This window comes from Struthio camelus, chromosome 6 (assembly GCF_040807025.1).
Source record: "Struthio camelus isolate bStrCam1 chromosome 6, bStrCam1.hap1, whole genome shotgun sequence".
In the NCBI taxonomy this organism is placed as follows: domain Eukaryota; kingdom Metazoa; phylum Chordata; class Aves; order Struthioniformes; family Struthionidae; genus Struthio; species Struthio camelus.
This window is the reverse complement of record NC_090947.1, coordinates 5,292,570-5,318,429: the sequence shown is the minus strand read 5'-3', so window position 1 is coordinate 5,318,429 and position 25,860 is coordinate 5,292,570. Positions and strand designations below refer to the sequence as shown.

Genomic DNA, 25,860 nt, shown 5'->3' with positions numbered 1-25,860 from the left:
CACTCAAATTTGACCTATGCTGGCTTCTCAGGCAATGGACAAATAATCCGTAAAGAATTAGAAATATTTTTGGCTGCATATAAAAGCAGTAACGTTTCAGTCAGTCCAGGACAACGAGTGAAAGGTAATTCATATATTTCAGACTCTGAAAGCATAGGTGATGCCACAAAGCAGTCAAAGAGGTTAACCCCCCTTAAAACTTTGGCAGGGACACCTGTAAGGAGCTGCATTTGAAGTACCATCAATCTGCAGAATGTATAGTGTATCCTACAAAGAGCTTTTTTTGGTTTTTTAACTATCACTTAGCTGTAGTATTACAAACTGTTTTGTATATACCTGAAACTATAAGAAATATGTTACTGAGGAACTCCTTTTCAACACTGTGTAGCTCCCTTCCATTACCTAACAACAGATTTTTATTGGATTCTATCCAGTGATTCAGTATTAGTGTCATAAATGCCCTCATGACATACGACATTTGTTACACTCGGTGGCATCATTCATTAATGTAGGCAAGAGCAGCCAGACTGGATTTTCTTAGAGTACTTAGCCATTACCTGACGAGTGGTGAGAGTAATTTGGCAGATGGCGGTAGCGGAGGAGCCCCAAGAAGTGACACTCCGTGTTATCACCTACAGCTCCATTGATGCCTTATGCGCACAGGTAGCCAGGAGACCTGCTGTTGACTTAAAGCAGCAAACATTTTTATTATGATTTATGATTTTTTATATATATATATAATGACTAGAGGCTCCATTGGGCAAGCCGTATGAGTTCCTGCCCCGGTCAGTCTGAGCAGGTAAGTTTTGCAAAGTAGCGTTAGCGCTTTCTGTTGCAGGTGGGAAGCGGAGACACAGGAAAATTAAACGACCTGTGCTAAGTCAGGGAGTAAATGTGTTATTGGAGCTGATCTCCAAACTTGTCCTTCCTCTGCCTCAGTCACAAATCTGTTGATTTTTTACTAATGCTCTTGCAGCGAGATCATGGATTTGTGCATATAAAAGTTATTAGGTTCCTGCAGCAAATGTTCTCTGGCAATTAAAGTGCTAAAGACTTAGATTTTTCTCCTCCTCCTCTCCGCCCTTGAAGCACCAATACAGACACCTAAAGCTACACAGAAAGTATGTGCTCTGCACTTCACACCCTTAGCTCTTGCACATGGGGCTGTCTATATCCGTAGACCGTGTCGATTCTGGGGAGCCGTTCCGCAGTGTGTAATTAATCTGACAGTACGGCAGAGACTGCTCCATCTCAGGGCAGTGCCAAGATCTGTGGGCTATAAAATCTTTTCTGCATGGCTTTTAATATGTATGTATAGTATATAAAAAGAAATGTTCCAACAAGAGAGATCCAAAAAGACATTTGCCAGGATAATATTAGCCTGGGAACAAGTTTGTTCAGCTGCATTGGGGGCAATAGGAGAGCAGGAGCTGGAATACAGGTGTCCTACCAGTGAGGGGAGCGCCACTTTGGGCCACGGCTCTTCTTTTTCTGTCTTCGTTTCATCTCAATATTGAATCAAAAAGGTTTTGCATTACAGAAGACTTACCTGCCCCCCAGCTCATCTGCTGCATTAGTATACCTATAGATAAAACGGTCCAGGTGTAGCGAGGTTTATTTTAAGCAGCTGAGTTTCACCTACGCCTGTCACTGAATAATAGTTACACCCACTACAGCTCCCCTCTCAAAAAAAAAAAAAAAAAAAAATCACAGAAGAAAGTTTAGGGGGAAAAAACCCAATATAAGCCTGGTAAAACATCAAGAATTCCTTTTTGCAAGTATAACTCCATGGGTAAGTGAGCTAGCTAGCCTCTCTGATAGATTAATGCCAGCAGCATTTTCTAGCATGGGACTCCAAGGGCATAAAAGTCAGGATTTCATAGTAGTATAAGGCTAATGATTAAAGTATGTGTGATGGTAGTCACAGTAACAGCACTGAACAAGTAAGCACCCACCTTTCTCTTAGGTATTTTGACAGCCTGGTATTAAAGACCTGCGAGTGTCAGAAGATGCAGGAAATCAGCTGGCCTCTTTGACAGGTTTTACAGCGTAGTGTTTGTGCTGTCAAGGCAGTGAGTATGACAAACCTGAGAGATGACAGTAATAGGAATGTTTAGGGAAGGGAACAAGCCTAATAGAGACGTCGCTGTTGACAACAACATGCTTATGTTAAAAGTAGACTCCCTGTTTGAGCTTTTACTGGGAAAAGACTGTATTGAGCCCATTTTCTACTTAAATTTTTAAATTTTGTTTTCATACACTTCCTGTGTGTCTGTCTGTCTGTTTTTACTATCTTGGTAAAATACTATTTAGTTGTTATGTGGAAGAAAGATACTAGTCATCCTGTAATACTCTGTTTCTCTTGAATTATCCCTGTAGTGTAGGCAACATCTGAAGGCTCCATTGTACTAGGCAGTGAGCAAATGCAAGAGAAGATGGGATTAAAAATTGCTATTTTTTTTTCATCCTGAAAAGTTTACAGGAGAGAAACAGACCAAATAAGCTGACAGAAGAGGTGGGAGAACTGAAGTCCGGGCAGATTAAGGGTGGCATTGAACTCATTTATTTGGTCACCTAAAAATGAAGCGGTTTGTTCAAGCTAGTTATCAGGCTACCTCTGGAGCGAATGGAGAGCAGGGACCTGCAGAGCCCGTTCCGCTCCTCTCTTTCCACTGAGCGCAGAAAACGTGCAGACAAGTGCCTTAAATGAGGCATGGAAAAGTCTGAAGGGAAACCTCAGGGTAAGCCAGAGGCTGTCACAGATCACAAGTCGGGCTTGGCTTTGTCAACTGCCTTGGCGGTGCTTTATCTGGTGCTACGGCAGCCTTCCTCTCAAGAGAGCGTTGCTTAGGGAAGGATATTGCTCCGCCAAAATCTGACCCCATATATGTTAAATTGTCCTCTTAGTTTGAAATGACAATGGTAACAACAAACTAGCTTTAAAGACAAAATGGAAGTGTTTCCTCGTCATTTTGGAATCAACAGTGTTTATCAAAAGCTTTCGTCTAGGCTCGTAAGGGCACTACATTTCTCTTCAGGGGCCATGTTCAGTGCTAAAAAATACTATTTTCCCTCAAAAGCTCTTTTCCACTGAAATAGTAGCCTTCCTGACATACGTATGAATTCTAGAAGTAAGCTGGAGCTTGGCTTCCAGGTCTGCAGAGCAACAGACAAAGCTTTTTGTCCGATCCCACCTTCATCTCAGGCTTTTATCATCGGCCACGGTTATTAGCTGCGGTACATGAGCTGGCTCTTAGGGTCAAGATAGTTGTTTAAAAAAGGCAGCGCTAATTACAGTCCATTTCAATAAGCTCAGAAAAATAGTGGAGACAAGTCCATTATCTCAGAGTTGTTATGGCTCTGGGATGCTGACAATGGACATGGTCTCCTTCGTTACCAAGTGCTCTTCAAACTAGGGATTGCTGCCACAGCAGGAGGGGCACAACAGATTATTAAGATCTGGGTTTAATAGCAGTCATAGGCAATACAGGTCTGACTTTCAATGGTTTTTAAGTGCCTGGAGATGCGGATGGGTGCCTAGTTACGTTTGCAGAAGCTCTGGTGTACCCACAGGGAATTCCTTTTAAAAATTTCTTTGAGGTGCCTGTTTGCAAGTTTAGAGTGGGATATAATCTTATCCTGCCTCCGCTATCTAAAAAATAGATATCTAGGCTCCCTCTGCAGTCTGTGGAGAGAGGCCATCACCTACAGTAGCTGTCTAAAACAGGCAGGATGAGTTCCTCTGAAGAGGAAGGTTTTTTCCACAGGTGACTGTAGAAGGAGACCAGGTGAACTAACTCCTTGTCGCAGTTTCAGCTCAGGGACGGCAAGGTTAGGTAAGATGAATCCCACTCTGTGTGTCAAAAAACTATTACACATCTGGCCATTTCTTTAGAGTTAATGGAAAGGATGATGCATATGCTGTCCCAGGGAAAAATAAATCATTGTTCACATCCTGGTCTCATCTGCTGTAGCACAAGCCATATCCATCTTATCGTTTGAGAGAGGAAGGAGGATCAAAGAGGCTTTAGCTGAATGACTGCAGGCGTCTGAAAATAGAGAGTGGGGAAAAGTGAGATAGAGTAAAATGTTAAATAAAAAGGTTATCTTCTATGCTCTGAATGCTTTTCGAATGGGGTTTCTATTAGTCAGAGCTAAGTTCCTGCATACCTGGAATTCTCTGAGGCTTTGCATGTTGCTCATCACCACTAAATTCTTTAAAATGAGACCATATTGATGCTCAAAATGTTTACAGCCACATTCAGCATGAAGTCCTGTGGAAAGCACGGTTTTGCGCCAAACTCCATATTCAGGGACCTCGCATATAGTGAAATCTAGAATAAATTTCAATTTGTGGTGACAGCAGTTTCGCTGTGGCCTAGTTTTGCTCAGTTACCCCAACAGTAAGTTCTGTTCTTTCTGTGACAGTTTTTATTTAACGTAAGTGAGACTTTTTTTTTCCTTTCAGAGTCTTGAAACACCAAGAAACCAGGTAACATATTTTGGAGAAAATATTGCACATAGTACAGTCCTGGATGTGATTCTTCCAATGTACTATTTTAGCAGAAGGTAAAAAGCTTCTTCTTCAGAATGAGATTTTAGCGTGAACTTTAACTGCGCTCTAGAGCATTTGCGATCACATGGAAAGACCTTCAGAAAGTTTCTTTGTAAGTGGAGTTGCAGCTTGGGAACTTCTGCCGATAATTTTATGATGATTTATTCCTTTTGAAGATCATCAGATTACACTGATCTTTACTTTTTTTCCTCCGTTGCTTTCCCCTCATGCAGCATTTTAAAAGTCAGTGTTTCTGTCCTTCCTTTGCCCTGGGCAAGCACGATCGTAGCTGCACCGACATTCCCCGCATCCCCTTCGCCATGTCTCTCAAACAAGGGCCACGGAGCGGGTCCTTTCTGTCATCGGGGCAGCGAGGGAGCTCCAAGCCAGAAGCCCTGAAGGTATTGAGGTGCCCTTTGCGCGAGGCCTTGCGAGATGGGGGTGACCACTGGGGGAACTACTTACCAACCAGGCTGTAATGTATTTAATTTGGGTGCATACGTTCCCCTCCACTGACATACTGCAGCTTGCTCCCCAGGCGCTCAAGCACTGATTTCTGATATGATCCACTTCTTTAATTCAGTTGCATAGTTCATGCCACCGAATGTATTTTGCTACGGCAACATATAACGCGAACTCTGCATTTTTGGCATTTGCAACTTTCCACAGAGCTCAGCGGGACCGAGTTCCCTTGCTCAGTAGCAGTCCAAGCATCTTTGGGTAACTTTCATTCACGAGTCCTGCCAGAATAGCAGCTTTGAGGAGAAAATGTGAATATTGGAACGGGATCTGTGTAGTCGGGAATGAGCCCCGTACAGCTGGACTTTTCTAACACTGCATCTGAATTCGCGGCAGAGAGATACCTGCTGGTGGACGGCAGCAAGTGAAAAGGACCCAGAGTCGTACTTCAAACATGTAAATGTGAATGAGTATCAATTCTCAGCCATGCAGGTCAGATCAGATTGCGAAAATCTAATCAGAAAAGATCTTTCCTTTGTTGCCAGAATGCCATCTACCTTGTTCCCCATCTTTTTTTTTTTTCCTCAAGGTAGACTCCCTTGGAGACATAGACATACATGACATGTGCCCTCATACAGATATTATAGGTAACGCTGAAAGCTAGAAAAATATGTTCCTATTGTATGCACAAAAATATTCCTCTGTGGCAGGAATTCCTATGAAAACCCTTCAGTTCTGGACAGAAAATAATGATTCTTGTTCTTTTGGTCTTAAAATATTATTTTCTAATATATTCCTAATATATTCAAGCATGTAGCACTTACCTATCCCAAAAGGTCTTTACCTCTTGAAAATCCAGCTCCAAAATTTTCTACTTTAATACTTGTTTTGTTTTGAAACTATTTTGAACATCCCAAATGCTACCAACCGACCAAATAAAATCTAATATAAACAAGCTCAAGTCCAGCTGAAAAGTAGCTTTACACTAATGGTGAGAGTCTAGAAGCCTTATAAAAAGGCTTTAAGGTTTTTATAGCAAGGATTTTCTTCTATCAGGTAAATGCTTTCTTTGGTATGAGCGACTCTGGTGATTCTTTGATTGGAGAAGGATTTGGCCAGTTCTGAGGCCTGTGTAAGCTTGGGAGATAATGCCCCTTCACCTAGGTCATCTTTTTCCTCATGGCAAGAAGTAAGCAATACGCTCTTTTTCAATGAGCCACACGTTACCGCAGCTCCTTACTCTTTTAAGGGAAATGCATACGGCAGTTTCCTGTCGTACAGTTACTTTTCCTCCAGGACTAATCCCTATACACAGATTCTTAAACATAGGAACTTTGTTTTCTGTTAACATACTGCCTGAATAATTGTGGTTTTCCTTTGTTATCCTCCCATCTTTTTAAACTCCTGTTGGGCAATTTGTCTAAGGGACCTGTCTGCACTTATTTTCCTGTTATTGTTATCTTCTCAAATAGTTGGGTCTAGGAAACCTGCGTTCTGTGTGCCTACTCAGTCTATCAGGCTCCCTTTCTCTTTAAACAGCTCTAAGCTTTGGTATACTGCTAAAAGTCAAGTAACTGTGAATCTGTTCATTATAAGACCCTGTGCTATAACTCATTATTGCAATAATGAATCTGTTTGTGATGCTCTGATTGTGCCATTATTTAAGCACATGACTACACTGAATTGAATGACTTCACATGCCTAAGGTGAGTCACGAGTTTAAGTGCATGCTGAGATGAGCTAATTTTCCCTAATATACTTTGCCAGATCTCTATCTATTTAAATGCTTCTAAGGAGAAAAAAAAAAGCCATTACTTTACAGAATGACAAAAGGATTTTATTTTGGTACCAATATACTAAAAACCTTTATTAGCAGATTGTTGGACCTCTTCTCTCTTTCCCAGCTTGCCTTTTGGTCTCCATTATAGAGAATTTTTTGCAAATTGCTGCAAGTGAATTGCAATCTGCTCAAGGTTATTTTTCTATGTCCTCTCCAAAAATACCCAAAAACCATAAATAAATAAAGTCGGGAGGGAAAGGGATAGGTTGCCATTATTTCCAAGAGAAGAATATTTAGGAGGATTTATTCACATGTGAGAGTATAGGACTTAAAACAATGTCAGAGAAGTGCATTCCTAAGCTAAACATAGTTTACATTTGGGAGACAAGAAATAATTGCTATATTTGTTGAAGGCTGTTTATAGAACAAAAAAAAAATCTACAGCATCTATCGTATGGTGAAATCAGTTGCTTGGTAAATAACATTCTGCGTGGTGTGACAGTAATGAAGAATTTTATCTGCAGCCACTACAATCAGAGTTTGCAGCATCTGTTAAGCATTTTATTTACTCTTGTTTAGGCAAGCACACTAACGCTGCCTGAAGACTCTCAGCCTGGGGTGTTTGCAAACCTTCCCATCTGCCTTTTCTAACCGCCTTAGAAAGGTGCCTCAAAACTCAAGCTTTGTCTAATTTCGTACTAAGTGAGACGCGCGGGCCGGCTCCTGCGCTGGCGCGGATCGGCTCAGTGGTTTGCTGGGACTTCCCAGATCCCAGGATTTTCTCGGTCTTGACCCACGCGTTGTGGCTTTATCTGCGGGGCACGCGATGCCAGCTCAGAAGCTGGAGGTCATATCGTCACTGCCGTTACCGAGCTCTGTCCAGGCTGAGAAGCGACTTACATTGGCTGGGGGGGGGGGGGGGGGGATACAGGGCCCCCGAACCGGCTACCCGAACCGGCTTTGTAGAGGGCCTGGTGCCTAACTAGTCCAAGTACCTCCATATGGTGCTGCACACCGACGGGACTTCAGACCCAGGCCCTCTGCTGCTGCCAGGATGCCCATTAAACACTGAAAACTGTGGCGAGGCAGTGTGATCATGGCTAATTAAGCTTATAATTGTGCGAGTGTAGCCTTATCCTCCCTGATCTATTTGCTGTATTTATTTGTTGTTTTTTTTTTTTTTTAAATCAGACTGCAAACTATTCAAGGAAGGGGGGGGGGCTGGGGGGGGGGGTTGCTGTGTCCACGGAGCATAAGAAGGGTCCTGCTTCTCGGAGACTCCCTAGACGGAGCAGTAGCAACGATGGGGTGAACGGTTGCAGCTCCATTAATGACAAACGATTTTCGTTCGGGGGGATCGAAGCCGGTAGGAGTGCGTGTCTGATTTACAGTACTATCTTGGGCAGAGATTCCTTCAAAAAAAGGGGACAGGAGAGAAAATACGTTTGGCACAAAGTGTTATGTGAGGTGTCCGGAGCCCTTGGTGAGTAAGGTTTCAAAAAGACTTCTCTTACAGCGTTTCGTATTGACTAACAATCATGTGCCAAAACGAAGCTAAATTATATTTTGCCTATTCTTTGCCATTTCTGAGTAATGACACAGGTTGGACCATTAATGTAAGTCTGTAAAATCTAAGTAATTTCCTGATACTTTCCACTTCGAGGCATCTTTCCTTGGGGGAGGTGGGGGGGGGGGGGGGCAAAAAACAGAAAACAAACAAAAAAACAGATGCTTCTCTGCACGCCTAGGAGAAATCAATGAATGAGATCAATAGTCCCTCCACAGGTAATAAATGCTGAGAAGCATTTCTGTCTATCTAAATTGATCCTAGAGAATTCTTTAAATTGGTTCTGGTGTGTATAAAAATCATTTCCCTATTGATCAAAGCTTTTCTTTCTTTCTTTCTTTTGATATGTTATTTCATCTCTGCCATTTGTGAGGGTCTCTATGCAGTTATGATGAAGAGAATTTCTTAAATTCATGCAAGATTATAATTTTAATGAAACAAGAAGTAACTGGGTTTGTGTCTTTGAAGATGGATGCTTTGCTTACAGTTAAGCAGTGCCAGTATTTTTAAATTGGGAAAGTTACTCCATCTGAATTCTTTACGATAAAGCTTGAAAAAACTGTTGTATTTTTATTAGAGGCGACCGCCCAAATCCAGTGCCCCGTCCTAGTCCGTTCCCTGCCTCTGGGGAGTAAGAGCTGCTGCAAGAGAGAGGAGATTTTTCTGTCTTTCACTGTTCTTGCTCTGTTCTCTGTGTGAGCAAAAGGGCCGCTACTATCTGATGAGCCTCCATAAAGAATTTATTCTGAGACAGCAAACAGTGCTAATTACCAGTACCGAATGTCTCGGCTTAAAGTGCTGCAGTAAGTTGTGGAATTTGGGACGTTTGTTAGACTACTATTTTATTAGCGTTTAAGCTGCTAAAGCGCTCCAGAAACATTTGGTATTTTTCTGCTAAGACAGGAATTTTCAGAGTATTCAGTAATAAGTTATGTAATTTGCAAATTAAATTGCCTGAAGAAAAGTTTAATGCTTCAGCATAACTTTTGTCTTAAGGGGCTCATTGATGCGGATGAGATGTATATTTTGTTTCGACCTAGGAGTGCTTACAGAAGTCTGGGGGAAGAGCAGGGCTTGCTGGGACAAAGCGAGTGGGGTAGATTTGCTGGAGCGGTCTCTAACGGTAGCTCAGTTTCCGACTGTTATCAATTAACCGCTTGACAGCCTTTAGGGTTGTGATGTCTTTGTTTTAAGGTGAAATCAAAGGCTTTGGTCAACAGATTGTGTTGTCTGTCAAAGCCCAGTGCCACTAAACTAGTCTACTTTTCATGCGTTCCCAGTGCAAAGATGGCACTGTTTCCAGCTCTTTGAAGGCCTAAACCAATGTAGGACTATCTCAGGTTGTCTTGGCAAGGCTTCACTCTACCTTAACTTTGCAAAGAAGCAGGTGATCGTTGCTGTGATTTCTATTAGGATCTCCTGGAATGCAAATTGTCAATTTTTGTCTTTCGACAAGTGCATGTCTTGTTCCCTCTGCCCTTGGTAATTTGGTTTTATCAAGTCAGCAAATTAATCCTGTCTCGTTTTGTGTTCTGAAGAAATCTGTTCTGCAGAAACAAATTAAATTAAATTGCTTCAGTATACCAGCACTTTGTAAATTTAGCCAAATCAGGAGATTGGTTCAAATCAGGAGATGTATTTCATACTGTATTTACCTAAGTGGCCTTACTGTCATCGTTATTTACATAGCAGCATACGTATGCTTGCTTCTTTAATAACGCACAAAGCCAAGGCCTTGGCTCATCTGGAAATGGTGGCCTGATGCCGGAGCGTGGATGGGACTAGGAACGGGGCTTGTCCTTGCAGGTCACTGCGACTGGAAACCCACAGAGGTAGCTATTTAAAGACTGGAAGAAAGGAAACTGAGGTGCCCTGATTACTCAGAGGAAATTCAGTAGAGCCAAAAAAGAGAAATGACGGTGCATGAATACCGTGTCCCACACTATGTGTCTTCTGCCAGCTTCTCCGGATGCATCTCAGCCTCCAGGTCAGCTGGGTTCGAACTAGCCCCCAGTACAAACTCCTGGTTGCGTCCACATGAGCAGCGCGTTAGTTTGGGGCTCGGCTTGGGATTTCTCTGCTTGAGTCACCAGGGAGGGAAGCGCAGGCAGTTTCGTGGGTTGACTGAATGAAGCTGCAGGTTTGCCTGTGGAGAAAATATGATCAGCCAAATACATTTCAGCTTATAAATATTTTTTCCAAGGTAAGTTGTCGTCTACTCTTTAGCGATTCCTTGCACAGAAGTTGTCAGTACTGTCAATTGCTCTTATTGCCGCTCTTGCTACCTTTCCTAACTCGCTGCATCCTTTCTGCAGCAAGGGACCAGATGGTCACAGCTTATGTTATTCTAAGGATATAGCAGGGGCACATCAGAAAAATTAGTACCTGCAGTTCTAGCACGGGGCAACAGCACATGAGCTGTCATGAGTACAAAGGGTGCTGCTGGAGGGTCTCTTGGTCATGGAAATGGGCTTTGTCCACACTTGGGTCTGCCAGGTTGAAGAAGTATGAGCTGCCACCTCGCCCCTCGCAGGAGCAGTGGGATGGGTGCATGCGACCTACCAGGTCTCAGACTAGAGGGTCTCCCTTTCGGTTTCAGTCTTGGCATTTTGCATCTTCTAACAGGGAAACTCCCTTCGCTTCAATGCAAATCAGGGTAACTGCTGCGATCACTGAGTTTACATAGAGCTACCCCACCTGACTACTTGGCCTAGGGCGCATGAGGAGAAATACATCTCCCCATTTTTGTCTTCCTCTGAGTATTGTATCTAAGTGCTTTTGTTAGTGCGCAAGCAGTGTCCCTCATAGAAATGGAGTTTTGCCTGACAATTTTGTAATAGTTTTTGTGTGGCTTCCTAGTTGGAGAACATTTTGAAACAGCAGTAAAACACATTTTGTTCCCTCTTTCCGAAAAAGAAACATCTCCTTTTGGAAGGAAGGAGGGAGTGAATTTGCATGATAATGAGCAAATTGTTAGGAGCTCCTAGATGGGCGTTGACATAAAGGCTGGTGGAATTGAGATGTTCTCCTTTGGTGCATTGCCCTCCACGTTCTCTCGCTCTCGCAGTTGCTTGTGCACCCTTCCGCTATGGAGCAAGTAAGTTGCTGTTTTCATAGTCAGCAATAGTAAGGTGTCACCGCTTGGCTAACGCTGAATGCTTAGGAAGTGAATCATTTGCCCTCAGCACTTGCTTGCACACCCAAACCCTTTCCCCATTGAGAACCAGTGATGGAGGCACGTGCAGTTCACTATTGCACCTTCTAGCCAGCTGGTTTATATTGCACCTCTTTTACTAGCTTTTTTTGACATGTCCTGGTACTGTCAGAATACTGCCATGTACTAACTGGATAAGAATTTTGCTTCAAAGCCTAGGATTTACCTAGCTGCTGCTCCACGGCCAGCGTGCTGGGGGGGGGGGGGGTTAAGTAGGGATTTAAGGTACTGTTTCAGGTGTTGGTTTGTCCTGCATTTACTTTCTCAAAGTGAAACTGCAGATGGGCACATCTTTTCTCCTTCTTGTCCCTCTGTCTTTTTAACACCTGCATTTGCTCCTCCTGGTTTGAGGAAGCTGCAAGTGACATTACCCCCTCCCCCCCCCGGCCAGCTGTTGCGACGTCAGGACGCCAGGTAGACTGGCATTTGCTTGGCCCCGGGAGAAGTCATCGCCGCGACTGCCCGGAGAGTCTGGCTGCAGGCGAAATCCATATGCAATGCTTCTGTCAGCAAAGCCAGGCTGGAAGAGACTTTATAATAAATATTCACATCTGCTGCTCTGGACACTCTAATCCATCCTACAGATCTTTGCTGTGTCAGGCTTTGTTCTGGATGAAGAAGCCTGGTAGTTATAAAGGTTTGCAAATAGGGCATATTTATCATGGTTAGCTCTACTTTCTAGTTCCCGTTCTTGCACAAATATCCATGGCCACTCTAGGCATAACTTGTGCTTAAATATTCTCAAGGCATTTGTAAGATGCTTTGGCCTATGTGTTTCCTTTGATAAATGGGGAAAGTGGCATTTGTTTACTTCCCATGCTGTCAAACGAAGCAGGGGGGGATCTTGACGAGCAGCGCGGCGAACATCGTTGTCGTGAATTAGTTGGAATGGAAGGACAGTAAATGTCTTGGATAAAGTATATATCGTGTAGTCACACGCAAGGCCTTATGGCTGGCACGTTCTTAAAACTGGGACTTATTCTTCCATACTAACTATTATTGGGGATGTGTGAGCCTACTGGCTGCTTGGTGAGTAGCTTAGATGACGAAAAGTGGCAAAATCTCTCCCGTGTTTCACAATCTTTCCAGGAAAACAATGGCCCCAGTGCCAGATTGACTTTGTCAGGGTCAGGATTAATTATTCTCCTGCCGGTGAGGTCTTTGCTTTCAGAGAAAAAATACTTATACATAAGAAGAGCTGTAATCTTGTGGAGGGTATATGGAACTTGCTCCTAATAGAAGGTGTTTGACCAAGATCATGACTTGAAATGCAATGATCTCTTTGTTGGGCGCGCCACATCTGCTTGGAAATGGAAGTATTGATTCTTTAGGGGTTTTTGGTTTTTTTTTTTGGTACGTGAAACTCATGATTGTCGTAGTTAATTTCTAAAAGGAACATGCTTTACCTGGTGGCTGGGTAAATAAAAGGCGCTTAAAACATATCACTTACCAGCTGTTCCCTGTGCTGTTCTTTGAGCAGAAAGGTAGTAAACGTGTAAATACATCCTGCCTCATTTCGAGTGATGAAAACAGTCAGTTTGGTTTGTAAATAAATACATGGAAACTTGGAGCTGGTGAGAACCTTGCTGAGTTGTTTATCTTTCTGCTGTTAAATCCAATTCTGTACTAACATTTTAACTAGGGTTGGCTTTTCTGTAAGGACCTAAGGGAGCTAGGCACTCGGTTCGGTTCGATGCCTGACCTCTCTTACAGTGTGTTGAAAACCTGCGTCTTAAATTCTCTCGGTGCTATGGAAGAAAAGCAATATTGATAGCCTGGCCTGCTTCTCATACCTCTAGGTATCGGAAGAGCATCTGTTTCTCTGGGGCTCGGTCTGCAGGTCAGAATCTGGCCCTAAATAATTGTATCCAAGTATAATTAGAATAGCTATGCTCTTAATGAGTAGCATCTCCAGGTCTCCAGATTCACTTAATCGCTGAAATCTAACCTCATTACTATTGATCTATCCGGCTTTCTGATCATTTCTCTCAGAAAAGAGTAGTGTGCAAAGTGTGGGTGTCCTTAAAGTGACAGTCTCAAACTTCCCCGTCGGGCTTTGCCTTTGCAAGCGTGGATAACTTTGCTCTGAATTGCAGGTCGCGTTGTGGCTCTCGCAAGCAACGACGGAACTGTGAAGGTTGTGCAACTCAAATCAGGGCAGCTCGCCAGCCTGGCGGGCCACGGCGATGAAGTGCACAGCGTTATCTTTGTTCACGAGGAGGAGCACCTGCTTTCGGGGGGTGCCGATGGCACCGTTCGTCTCTGGACCTGAGAGCCAGCCTGCCGTTCAGTGGAACCCGACTCTCACGGCTGTGCAGAAAATGATTTGGCGGCATCACAGCGACGGCTTCGTTAAGTGTTTTCGGTTAACGTTTGCAGCGGGCATAATTGCCTGCAAGGACTATAATTCTGCCTTTTATCCGAGTAAAATCCCCACTTTCTCCCTGTCGGTGTTGACTGCGTGTTTTTCTGACCGTCAGGAATCGCTTGTTTCTGGAGAAGCAGCTTTACAATGACGCCTAATGCCAGACCAGCCGAACTGCAAGGCGACTGATTTTGCGTGAAACCCAGCGAGAGGCACCAGGGCTCCGCTCCCCCTTTCCGATCGCAGCCCGGGGAGGGCCGGGGATTGGGGCGGGCGGGGAGGAGGGAAGATGTGAAGTTGTAACACTGCAACAGCGAGGGATTTTCCCTGCAGCGAGCGCTCCGGCCGCCGCCCGGGCAGGGAGGAGGCCGAGTTCGGCAGCGCGGCGCTGCCGCTGAGCTGCGCCCGGGCGGGCGGCGGCGGCCGAGCTCCCCCCGCCCGCGGCAGCGGCGGGACGCCGCGCTGCAGCCCCGCCGCTGGGCCGTGCGCTTAGTGCCCCCCCCTCCCCGCCTGCGCGCAGGTCTCTTTGCTTAGGAAAATAATAATAATAATAATAGCCAGCGTTGCGCGGGCAGGCGCGGCGCGGCATGCCCGGCCCCCGGGCGAGCGGCTGCCGGCGGGGCAGCGGCGCTCCGCCGCCCGCCCGCCCCCGGGGGCCCGCCGCCTAGCCGGCCCCTCTGCCACCCCCTTCCCGCAGCGCCGGGCGTCCGCTGGGCACAGCGAGCGGAAATACAGGCGTATATCGAGATATATATATATATATTTTTTTTTTTTTGGTAATTAATTCTTTTTTTCCTTCCCTCTTCCCAAAGAGCCGAGGAAGCCCGAGCCAAGTTCGCCGCGATGCCCGCGCCGCCGGCGGCCGCCCGCCCGCAGGGCAGCCGGGGAGCCGCGCTGCCGCCGCTCGCCCTGCAGCCCCGCCGCGGGCTCCGGCCGTGATGCGCGCTGCCGGTGCGGCCGCCGGGCTGCCGCTTCCCTTCCCTTCCCTTCCCTTCCCGCCCCCCCCGCCCCGCTTTGCCGTGGGAGGTGGAGGAGACGGGATTCGCCTGTGAGTCGACGCTGAAAATGTGATTAGGAGGAACCGCGATCGCTAATAGGTTTCTAACCTTTTGGTCCGTGGTGGCCTGTGACCCCTTTCAGCTTGCAGAGCGCGCCTGATTAGGTAAGTGTAAATTATGCACTTGGGGCGAGGGGAGGCGGCTGGAAACGCTTTGCTCGGAGACTCGCCGGCAACGCTGGCCTCTCCCGTGGCGAGAAAGGATGAGAAAGTTCAGCTGCGAACTAATTCGGAGCCGAGCAGCGCTTGTTTACTTGTTGAAAGCGGGCCGCGGCGGAGGCGCGCACGCCGTCGGGGCCAGGGCGGGCGCCGCCGCGCCGCGGAGCCGCTGTGGGGCGGCGCGGCCGGGGCCAAACCGCGCCGCTCTCAGCTGCGAGGCTCGCAGAACTTTCTTCCATTTGGAGAGCTTCCTCATCAAACTTGGCATTGCCTCAAACAGGAGTTGCTGCCCTTTGTTGCTGCCTTTTTTTTTTTTTTTTTTTTCTGAAATAGCCACCGATCTGGAATATTGATACCTACCTGTAGCGCTTGGGTGGGCAAGGCTCCTCACTCTCTACATACGTAAAGGAGCCTTATCTGCCGGAATCACCCAATTTCCAAACAACGTGCTACAACAGATACTGCCGATAGTAAACACAGTGCCTAGTTCTTGTGATGGAAACACAGCTAGTCCTTCAATTAAGAAGCTCTGTCTTGAATTTGATAAAGCTTGTGTAATATCCGGTGTCTCCCTCTGTTGCAGCTTTGAAAAAACTGCCTTGTCAACAGGATCCCTTAGCTGCTACTGTGAGATTAAAGCTTTCTCCTGCTGCAGCTGCTTTTTTTCCGCAAACGAAGAGAATTAATTGTTGAACATCTGCAGCCCACCAAAAATCCGAACGCATACCAACACCTTCGGGGGGGGGGAGCGAAGGGGGAGTACGTGTCTGTCTGTGTCGGGTTAGTGCATGTGTGTGTATTGTGTGTGCGTACACACTATGAGAAGGCAGGAAGAGCAAGAACAGCACGCACATACAAACAATCCATTTTCGGTCCGTGCCAGGAACTACCTGCATCATCCTCGAGCAATACAGCCCTGATATTTCATCTCATGGCAAAGTTTCCTGTGCGTGCTTGGGCTCGTAGAGCAGCCAGGTGTTGCCCGGGTGCGTTAAGCTAGATCAGAAACCGTTTTCCTGCTGGGATCGCGCTGCCTTCTCGCCGGTGTGCAGGAAAGGACAGTGTGTTGGTGACAGTGCTGTGGCACCCCGTGCAGCCAATAGCCTACCCAAGACTTAGTATGTGCTGAGCCTGTATTCTCGGCTAGCCTGGGAGCGGAGCAGGGCTTGCCTGCCTTTCCCCATCGGTCGTCATCTCGACCGCTTAAGCCGAGCTCTCCAAGGGTCGGGGCATCCTGCATCACTCCCAAAGTTTTCGGACGGCTCCAGCCTGATTGGGCAGGCGCAGGCCAGTGGCTGCAGGCATGACACAGACATCTGAATGGACTCGTCCCTGAACTTCTGGCTGGGAATTGCTAAAATGCTGAATAATGGAAATGGTAAATTGCCTGTTTGCTTCTGGAGGGATTACAGAGCTCCCGGGCAAGCTGGGCTGATGTTGTTAGCCCGAGCAGTCCCTCTTCCTCATCAGAAATGCTACATCTGAAATTTTTTTGCTGCTCCGACCAAGTCAGCCCAGCGTTGTCTTTGGTCCTGGACACAGGTCTAACTCCAGATGATGCTTACCTCGTTTTCCACCTCGCTTTAATGAAGTGAACTGTGTGCTGTGCCTAGCACAGAGGGGCAGTGGCTACTGGAGGAGGTTAGGACCGTGCTTAAACTAGGGTTCAAAACCCTCTGAACTGCCCCTTCGGCATGCCATTTCAGGCAGCTAATTTAACTTTCGTACATCTGAAAACTCAATTGTACAAGTGAGGAGAGTAAAAAATTGGATGGTTCTGTGAGGCACCATTTGCATGGCGATATTTTGTGAGTATATGTATACAGCCATGTGTGTCTAATTTATGTATTTGCTATGCTTTATTCTCTTTAGAAGTAACTGAGGAGAAGAGGCTTATTGCAGATGAAGCACTGATTGTTATCTGTGTATTTTGAAAGCCCTGATTTATCCTTAGGTGCTGGCTGAAATGGTCTTTATAAGGCAATATTCCTTCATATTTTGAGGGTTCTCACTTAAAACTCTTTCTTTTCAGACCACTGCACTGGTCTCCCTATGGAAGCAGCTGTTTATATGTGGCATTGAGACCCCATGGAGAAGTTGAGGAGGGGGATGGCTCTTCATATTCATGAAGCCTGGATACTTTTGTTTCTCATCCCTGGTTTGGTCACTCCAGCTGCCATCAACCATGAAGACTACCCTGCCGATGAAGGGGACCAGACCTCAAGTAATGACAATCTGATCTTTGATGACTACCGAGGGAAGGGCTGTGTGGATGACAGTGGCTTTGTGTACAAACTGGGAGAACGGTTTTTCCCGGGACATTCCAACTGTCCCTGTGTCTGTACTGAGGACGGACCTGTTTGTGATCAACCGGAATGCCCCAAAATCCACCCAAAGTGTACAAAAGTGGAACACAACGGATGCTGTCCGGAATGCAAAGAAGTGAAAAACTTTTGCGAATATCATGGGAAAAATTACAAAATCTTGGAGGAATTTAAGGTATGAAACCCCTTCTTCAGTGTTTAATATTAGTGTGTAATATGATGTGTGTTCCTGTGGGGGACTGTCAGTGCCTGCTTATCTCTGTTAAACTAGTGCTAAAATCAAAGGCCTTCTTTAGCTGTGGTGCAGGCCACCGCACCCCTCGCATACACCTAGTGAAGCGCGTGAGACCTCCGATTCTGCTCCTCTAGACAACCTCCTTGTTTGCCCCTAGGGTGAGTCAGATTGGCTTAGCGACAGCATCTGTAAAAAGGGCGTTAAATCAATACTGAGTGCTTTTCAAGAACCCCTTTTCAAATTTGGATAACACAAACTGATGGCATGGTACTGAGAACTGGCATTCGTAATGATGTAAGAACACAAGTAAGCAGATAGCAACCTATATTTAATATTTCTAGTGCAACTTTGATAATCAAAGCTGTCTAGAACGGCAAAAGATGAATTTCTAAACAGGTAATCATTTCAAGTAATGAGAAGTATGTGGTTTAATTGTGATGGTTGAGTTCCCATTGGGAATGTGGTGATGAAAGTACTGAGAAACCTTTCTGGAATGCATCTTAAAAATAAGACCAGATTTTCAAAAATCATTGCCCTAGCACAAGCTGTATCTCTTATTCTTATAAGCGAGATTACGTGTTTTCAATTCTACCAAGGAAAACAGCCTTTCACAATCCAGAACAGGCTCTGTAAAAGCAGTAGGTATACACGAGTTTATTCACCCAGGTCAGGTGGCTCCAAGATTCATGCCTCCATAATTAAGGACAGCCTATAACTCTTCATGGCTGTGCGCCTGATCTCATTACACACTTGCCAATTTATTTTCTCTGCTGACAATGAGAATAATTCCCTATAGGTTTTTGTATTTCACAGGTTCTCGGTAACACAGATCACAATTTCCTTTTTCCCAGATAGTCTTCTCTGCCATTTTCAGCGAAAGTGCTGTTTAGTTCCTTTTCTTTCTGTCGTGTATGGTTTATGCTGATCTTTTTCGGTCCATCTGTAACTGGAATAACTCAGTGTAGTCAAGAGAGTCTAGCGTCTTAAACACCAGGGAAAACAAATGTAAGAGGAGCAACTAACTCCTTGAGGACCATCCTGATCAATCCGTTCTCTGCTCTGCAGAGGAATATGAAGATGCCGATTTTGTGAACCGCCTAAGTAACAGTTTCTTGTTGCTTTAAGAAGACCCAGTCCAACTGCGTTTCACAGCCAGCATGCTTGAAGACAATAGTCCTGAGTTTGCCTGCTTGGTGGCTATGCATCCCACCTATGTGTAAAATCAAGGGCATGGTCAGATGCTCATGGGACAGTTGTAAGGAGTCTTTTTAGGAGAGGTTTTAGGCACGCAGGAGGAGACCGGTAAGATGGATCTTTTCATTAAAGGTATCTCTGGCACCTGATACTGGCATAGCAGTACAAAAGTACTAATCACTTTTACTCAGAGGCAGAATCTCACCCCGATAATGGATGACAGGGCGGAGAAATAGAATTTAGGGAAAAAACACGAGAAAAAGGAGTAAGAATTGATTCACCGTTTGTTGTACAACAGCGGTTTCCGTGTGGACCTTGCAGAGTGCTGTGTGGAAAGTAAAGTTCCAGTATCCTCAGAAAAAGGCAAAATAAGTAGATGGTGGCATGCCACGCTCGCGTGTAGTAACCTGCGGTTCAGGACTAATGTGAGATCCCTCAAATTTATTTTAGTTCACAGTCGAGCTTTTGACCTGGACCTGTGCTTTACTGAGAGCTTGATACAACGTAGGGTAGAGTAGAAACTGATTTTTGGAAATGTATGTGTTTACCTAGAATAAATAGTGAAACCTTCTTTTTTCCCTGCAAGTAGTGGAACAAGTTCAGGGAAAGCAACATTACTGGGCAGATCCAGGGGTGTATTAAAAAGAAAGAGAGAGATGTTGGGAGCTGGAGCAGCACCCATGCGCTATGAGCTTAGAAATGCTATAGGAAGGACAACCTGAAGATTCAGGAAATGGCCACTATGAAGTGAAATCTCAACTTCATCAAAGTCTCTTGAGTATTTTCCTATTTACTTCAACAGAACAAAGATTTTATCTGCTATCTCCACAGAAGAAAAACTGAACAGCTCATAGGTTTTATAGGCTCCGAGCTCTGCTCTTCTCTAGGCCTGTGGAATTTACATGGTCTGCAGACTTCCGCAGGTCCGCTCCACACAGTCTGTCTTTGCCTGAGATGAGAGGCTTTCCAACCTCCTTCTGACTCAAAAATGGTGGTGGAAATGGATTCACTATTTTGTCTGAGCTCATAACCCTTTCACTCAGTTAATTTACTTTTGCTAATATCCAGGTTCCAATTTATCATCTGCAGAAGGGCTCGTCATTGCTTAGTTACAGTTGAAATTAGCTTTCATTTAAAAATCTATTTTTGCAAGTGTGTGTGTGTATGTGCATACACACACACGTTCGTACTTACAGTGTTAATGTTAGCAGGACTGACTCATCTTTTAGAAATTTCAGCTGTCTGATCTTTGCACCTATTGCAATTATTTTTTCCCTGGGAAATTTCACGTAAGCTATAGAAGACATCTGGGATAGGCTAATTAGTCAAAATTTGTTAGAGGCTTCCATTTGGGATAACTTTTCTGCCTTGTTTTTGGCTTCCGATGTCTTCAAAGTGATTTGGGATGAAAAATTCAAATGGGATGTAATCTTTTTTTTTTTTTTTTTATTTAGCCCTGACAATGTCCGTGAGTATCTCAGGGTAAAAGGGTAGTTGCAGAAAACCCATTTCTTGATCCTTCGGCTTTCTTCTAGTGCACTGAGTTTGTGCCTGTAAATGCTATGACTCATAGCAATTGTAAGCACAAAATATAAACAGGACAACAAGCCATCTAATTTCGACAGCTGTCCAAATGTTTATGTTTGGGCCCCTAAATCGTTAACACATACGAATGAAATGCTTAACTGAAGTTCAAATGAAGAGCTCAACTCAGTAATAGCTTTTCTGTACGCACTGTAAATCATTGTGTCCCTTACAGATGGTTTAGTGAGCCCATGTAGGATCTCCATAGCTCCGTGATGGATCCTGTGAGATCCTCATGGCTTTTGGGCCCCAGCTGCCCTTGTGGAGCCTGGCTAGTTCCCTTTGGCCATCTTTCCTGGGACTTCAGTAAGGCTGAGGTTTGCCCGGAGCCTGGGAAACGAGCGGCAGAAAAGATCAGAGAGGTCTCCCTCGTGTGACTCAAGATGCGACTCAAATACGTCCAATGCATAGGTTGCTCTCCAGCGTTCAAGAGTTTGACCTGTCTCCCGAGGAGGAGCGTGCAGGAGGAGGGGGAGGCCTGGTCACTTTTAGTGGCATGCATATCTCTCTTTGCCAGCCTCGTTTTTCATTTCTCTCCTCCTCGGCCTCTGGGAATCCCTTCCCTCGGGACCACTCCGTTCTTCCCCAGGGACCGAAGATCAGGCTTATAGCCCCGTGGGTGGCTGCAGCGAAGGTGTGACGGGTGCTGCAGGTGTGAGGTCCCTCCGTTGTCTCTGGAGTGGTCTGGCGGTGACTCTTGGGGTCGCCTAACCCCTTTTTCCCCCTCACGTCGGCTGTGTTTCGGGTTCCATTGCAGAGGTTAAGGTCCAAGGTGCAAGTGCCACAGGCTCACCTGTGAGAGCAGAGATCTTTGGGGGAGGTTGTTGACCTTCCCCTTTCTGCCTCAGGGGAGAAAACAAGCAAAAAACAAATAAAGTGGTCTCAGTTGTCATGAATACACATGGTTGTGTTTTCAATGAATGTTCCCAGACAGAGGCTTATGTAAACTTAAGGAGACAGTGTACTGCAAGCTTGATGAATGTTCATTGGCAGCTTATGGAGAAATCGTGCGAATGTCAAAGAGACAACAGTTTTCCTAAGTGCTGATTAGTTTTTACTCTGCTACATAACTTACTGACAGAAAATAACACGCCTCCCCACATTTGAAAAATGTAATTTACAGCAGGGTTCAAGGTACATTTGTAGCCACAGTTAGGAGCCTTCCGAAAAAGATTAGCTTGTCGGTTTGAAAAGTCCATGAGCGCGTCTGTGAATGTCCTCGTTCTTGCATCACCGCGTACAGGCGTCCCCAGAATAATGTTCTCCCTGTGCCTTCAGGTATGTAGCGAAACACCGATGCTGGGACACGGATGATGGGTTCACGAGACGTTGTCAAGTTGACGTCTTGAAGTATTCCCTTACTCTTAGACCGTACAGACTGCAGGCCAGTGAGTCCCAGTGGCCGTGGGACCCATGGGACAGGGGTTTTCCGTTGTGTGGTGCCCTCTTTCTCCAAGTCAAAAGCAGAACTGTTGTCCTCACTTCCACCTGCACTCCTCCCTGCCCAAACCCATCCTCCCTCAAAAAGTCAGTCCTCAGATGACGTCTAGAGGTTTGTCCCCGGCGTCAATCACAACCAGGCTGTTGAGGAATGGAGAACGATCTCTTGCCCCTGTGAGGCAAGCGATCTCTTGGCACCGTTCACCCTGCACACTGTGAACGGTGCAAAAGGGAAAGGGGAAATTCGAGCCTCCTTAAAGCCTAGGGCAAAATCTCCACTGCAAAAGAGCCAGGATTTCGCTCCGGGAGTTCTGCTTTATTTTTCTTCCCCATGTTTCCTTCTGCTGTACCTTAAATTCATTGCTTTGTTTTGTCCACAAATCATCTCTAATCCTTCAGCTCAGGCCTCCGTATCTCGTTGACTGTATGTCTTCTTCTACCACACTTTGCACAGTAGGGATCTCAGCTCCAGCGGGGATCTTTGGGGTATAATCAGCATCCAAAGTAAAGGAAGGACTGCATAAGCATAGCATTATCATATCCTGATTCTCAGTTCGTTATGGAAACGTTTACTTTGGAATAGCAGCATCTCTTTCTCCTTTGTTAATGCTCTTTAAAAATGTTTTATTAATGCAATTACCTTAATATAACTTTGCGAGATAGAGCAGTAGATAAGACCTTTCATCAAAAAGGTCTCAGCACGTGCAAGAGCTTATTTAGCCCTCGTCACAGCGTCTCTCAGTGCTGAAATGCAACGTGGCCGTTCTGCCACTGGATAAAAGCAGGCAATGAAACTACAAGTGGTTCCCCACCCCCCTTAACCATGCCAAAAATAGAAATTAAGTGCTGCAAACTATATCCTTGCTCTGACCACGCGACCTTATCAAATATGAATGAAACGCTCGCAACAGCGCTGTAGCATTATTGATGGCACGGTGCTGTTTGGTGCAAAACGGATTTAGTTGCAGCCCCGGTTTGAAAGGGGAGGCGAAGGAGGAGATGTGTGCAACCGTCCACGTGGCTGGGGTGTTGCAGTGGGCTGCTCGAATAGTCGCCGCAGCCACTCTGGGCGCTCTCGCCGCTCCGAATTCCCGTCGATTTTGAGAGGAGCTCTGCGCCCGCTTCGCGTGCGTGAGCTGCAGCAGGCCTGTGCAGTGTGGGTGCTAAAGGGGGATTTTGGCTGCATGCTTAATTTGAAAAGCGATCGCTACAGCCATCTCACACTCAGCCCTTCCAGGGATATTGAATTATCCAGTTGCAGCTCTGGAGCGTGTTTTTGGTGTTTCTTATCAGCGTGAGAGAGCGGAAATACGACATCTTAAATCTGAGAAGCTTCATTAGGCCACAAAAAAAAAAAAAAGAAACCCAAGTGTGGAGAATAAAAAGATTCGTTACCGAGTTGTCCTCCTCTAATAGTATGAGTGTTTGGCCTCGGCTTCCTGGTGACTCTTGGAAAGCACTCAAATCATGGCAAGCTAATAGCTGCAAGAACAAACATTATTGAAATCTTTTGGTAGTATACTAGCCAGTGATCCAAATCGCGAGGAGTGTTCAGTTCTTTGCTCATAAATTACAAGGAACTGATTACTAGCCCGGGTCAGCATGGGGTCCCGATTTTAATATTAGCATTTTGCTCTCCAAGATGTGTGCAGCCTTCTTATTGTTATTATTATTATTCTTATTGTTGTTGTTGTTGTTGTTATTATGACTCAGACTAATGGGGCTTCCCCCCCCCCCCCGGTGTGTTCTGCAATTTCACGTACGGCTAGAAAATCATAATACAAAAGAAATTTCAATATCGTGCCTGTGCTTTAATAAAAGGAGGCATGAACAATGCCAGCTCACAAGATAGCGTACAGCCATTGAAATCAGACAGGGGAAACAGAACATCAGTCAGATGGAAAAGTAGGATTTATTATCTCCCTCCTGGCAAAATTACAGTGACAATGTCTGTGCACAGGCATCTGAAATTACTGACTTACTGTAGTTCTGTCATAATTCGTACAAAAAGATACATGCCAAAACGGATAGGCATGTCACGTATTGATCTGTAATGATGCCTATTTTCAAATACATTATGTACTTAGGTGCTGATTCTATAACATATATATTACTATGCACAAATGTATTATTATAATATTTAAAAGAACATGGGCTGTGCTGAGAGTTTGGCTCTGAAGATTTCATGTGGTTGTTTCGCCATGTCACAGTAATATAGCGAGGCCCAAAGAGCTCAGAGCTCGGTTGTACCCCGTGCAGCCCACAAATACCGTCTCCAAAGCTCACCGTGGAAATAGAGGAGACCCAAAACGAAACCATCGTCAGGACTCAAAGTCACCTGCCAGGCATCTGTTTTCGTGAGCGCCTTGCCCAGGCTCGCGTGGGGGCACTGTGGCAGAGCCAGGAGTTAAGGGCGAGCGGGGTGTCTTAATCACAGTCCAGCCGTTGTTTCTGTGGGAGAGCAGTGCAGGATTTGGCCTGCATCCCTTGGATGCCCAAGAGACTGGTGTTTTTCCAGTAAGTACAACACAGGAATGAGCATGTGCCCAACATTTGTACCGCCAAAGCTATGGCCGTGCTCTCAGATATTCGCTCCAGGAAATAGGCTGTTGGTTCTGCTTGCTGTCAAAACTGGGGGCTGTCCAGGGAGTTACTGAAAGAAAAAAATGAATATATCTGCACAGCCAGAGAAGAGGCCCTGGCACTTCCTATCCCCTCCGTTGCCATTAGAGCCACGCTGTTAAGAAAATGGGATATGTATTACATGCAGCGTTACTGGGTCCTTCCAAGAGTGGTAAAATAGAGTCTGAGGCTTTATTGCCAGGCCTGGCAATGCCCAGTGAAGCCAAGGAGAGAAGGGTTTGTCCCTTGGCTTGCCCAAACAACGTCCACCTCTGTCACCCAAGAGTTTCTTTAGGGCTGGGGAGTGTGAAGTCCTCAGGTCATCAGCTTGGGAACAAAAAGTCCGCAGAAATGTTGCTGTGTCATTGGCGAGACATTTTTAGAGCAGTGTTTCCTAAGAAAGCGAGTGGAAGTGCAGGTGTTTGATTGTTGCTCCTGGAATGTGCTTTACGCAGAATTGCATTCATTAGAAATAGTGCTCAATTAGGTAATTATCCTAGTTATTGTTTTTAAGGCTAGAATTAAATAAGTCATCTAATGACAACGTTCACTCTACTTGCAAAATAAAAAGGCATGTAGCAGTAGGTTTCCTTAGTCTTTGTTCTGTGGTCCTGTTCAGAGATAGCGCTTTTGGGATTGCACTAAAATCAATATGCTCGGAGGAGCGTTAGGATTTGAAACAGCTACTCACAGCAGGAAGTCTCTCAGTCAGGTTATCTGTGGTCATCCTTGGTGGCTAAAGGTTTCTCACGTTGGGAGAACCCATCGCTCCCATTGTATTAGCAGACCCCAGTCTACTGTTTTCTACGAAAAAAACCTTTTCCCTATCACATCCGCCCCTGTTTCTGCTCATTGCCAAACGTGATAGCATCCCCTGAGGGCCAGAAAGCTCCCCGAGCCTGCTGGCTTTTCTCTTCGTAATTTATAAGCAATGGCCATTGGAATGAAAACTTTTGCCTTTCTCCCAATGACTTATTCGCTGCTGGAGTCAAATTGCGTGCAAAATGGCCATGACATTGTAGTCCCTTTGCCAGCGGTGTGTGGCAGAAGAACAGATCCTCGTTCCTCCATAACTCCCAGACCCAGATGAGGAAAGCTAGCTGATTGCAGGTGACTCTCCTCTCCCGTGCCAGGGCGGAGAGGTGGTATCCAGACACTGTGGCAGGGTTCCTGCATGTTTCCAGCCTGTTCATAAAGGACAGTCCTGGGGATCAGCCTCGCCTGCCAGGCCTGTGTGCCAGTAGCACGCGTGGGGGCTGTTTTCCTACTGCACAAAGTCCATGGGATGACGCAAAGCTCGGTGTG

At 45.6% G+C, this 25,860-nt stretch overlaps 2 protein-coding genes across 11 annotated transcripts in view; both read left to right on the top strand.

The window, feature by feature from the left end:
• The window catches only part of SPAG16 (sperm associated antigen 16), a 405,835-nt gene extending 391,606 nt beyond the window's left edge, over nt 1-14,229 (top strand). For 4 of the 5 annotated variants that reach the window (XM_068947881.1, XM_068947882.1, XM_068947879.1 and 1 more), the window contains one exon: nt 13,672-14,229. In XM_068947881.1, coding sequence (XP_068803982.1) covers nt 13,672-13,847 — 176 coding nt within the window. In that variant the 3' untranslated portion in view covers nt 13,848-14,229. The remainder of the gene's footprint in view (nt 1-13,671) is intronic. The other variant, XR_011141788.1, reaches the window with a different exon arrangement.
• A 633-nt stretch (nt 14,230-14,862) lies between these two features.
• Nucleotides 14,863-25,860, top strand: part of VWC2L (von Willebrand factor C domain containing 2 like) — a 55,931-nt gene continuing 44,933 nt past the window's right edge. For 4 of the 6 annotated variants that reach the window (XR_011141792.1, XR_011141789.1, XR_011141790.1 and 1 more), the window contains exons 1-2: nt 15,000-15,102; nt 17,189-17,655. Coding sequence is in view for 2 of the 6 variants with exons in the window: in XM_068947884.1 (XP_068803985.1) it covers nt 17,245-17,655 (411 nt within the window). In the remaining 4 variants the exon portion in view is untranslated. Of the gene's footprint in view, nt 15,103-15,486; nt 16,965-17,188; nt 17,656-25,860 lie in introns of those variants that run through there. The other 2 variants (XM_068947884.1, XM_009688689.2) reach the window with 2 other exon arrangements.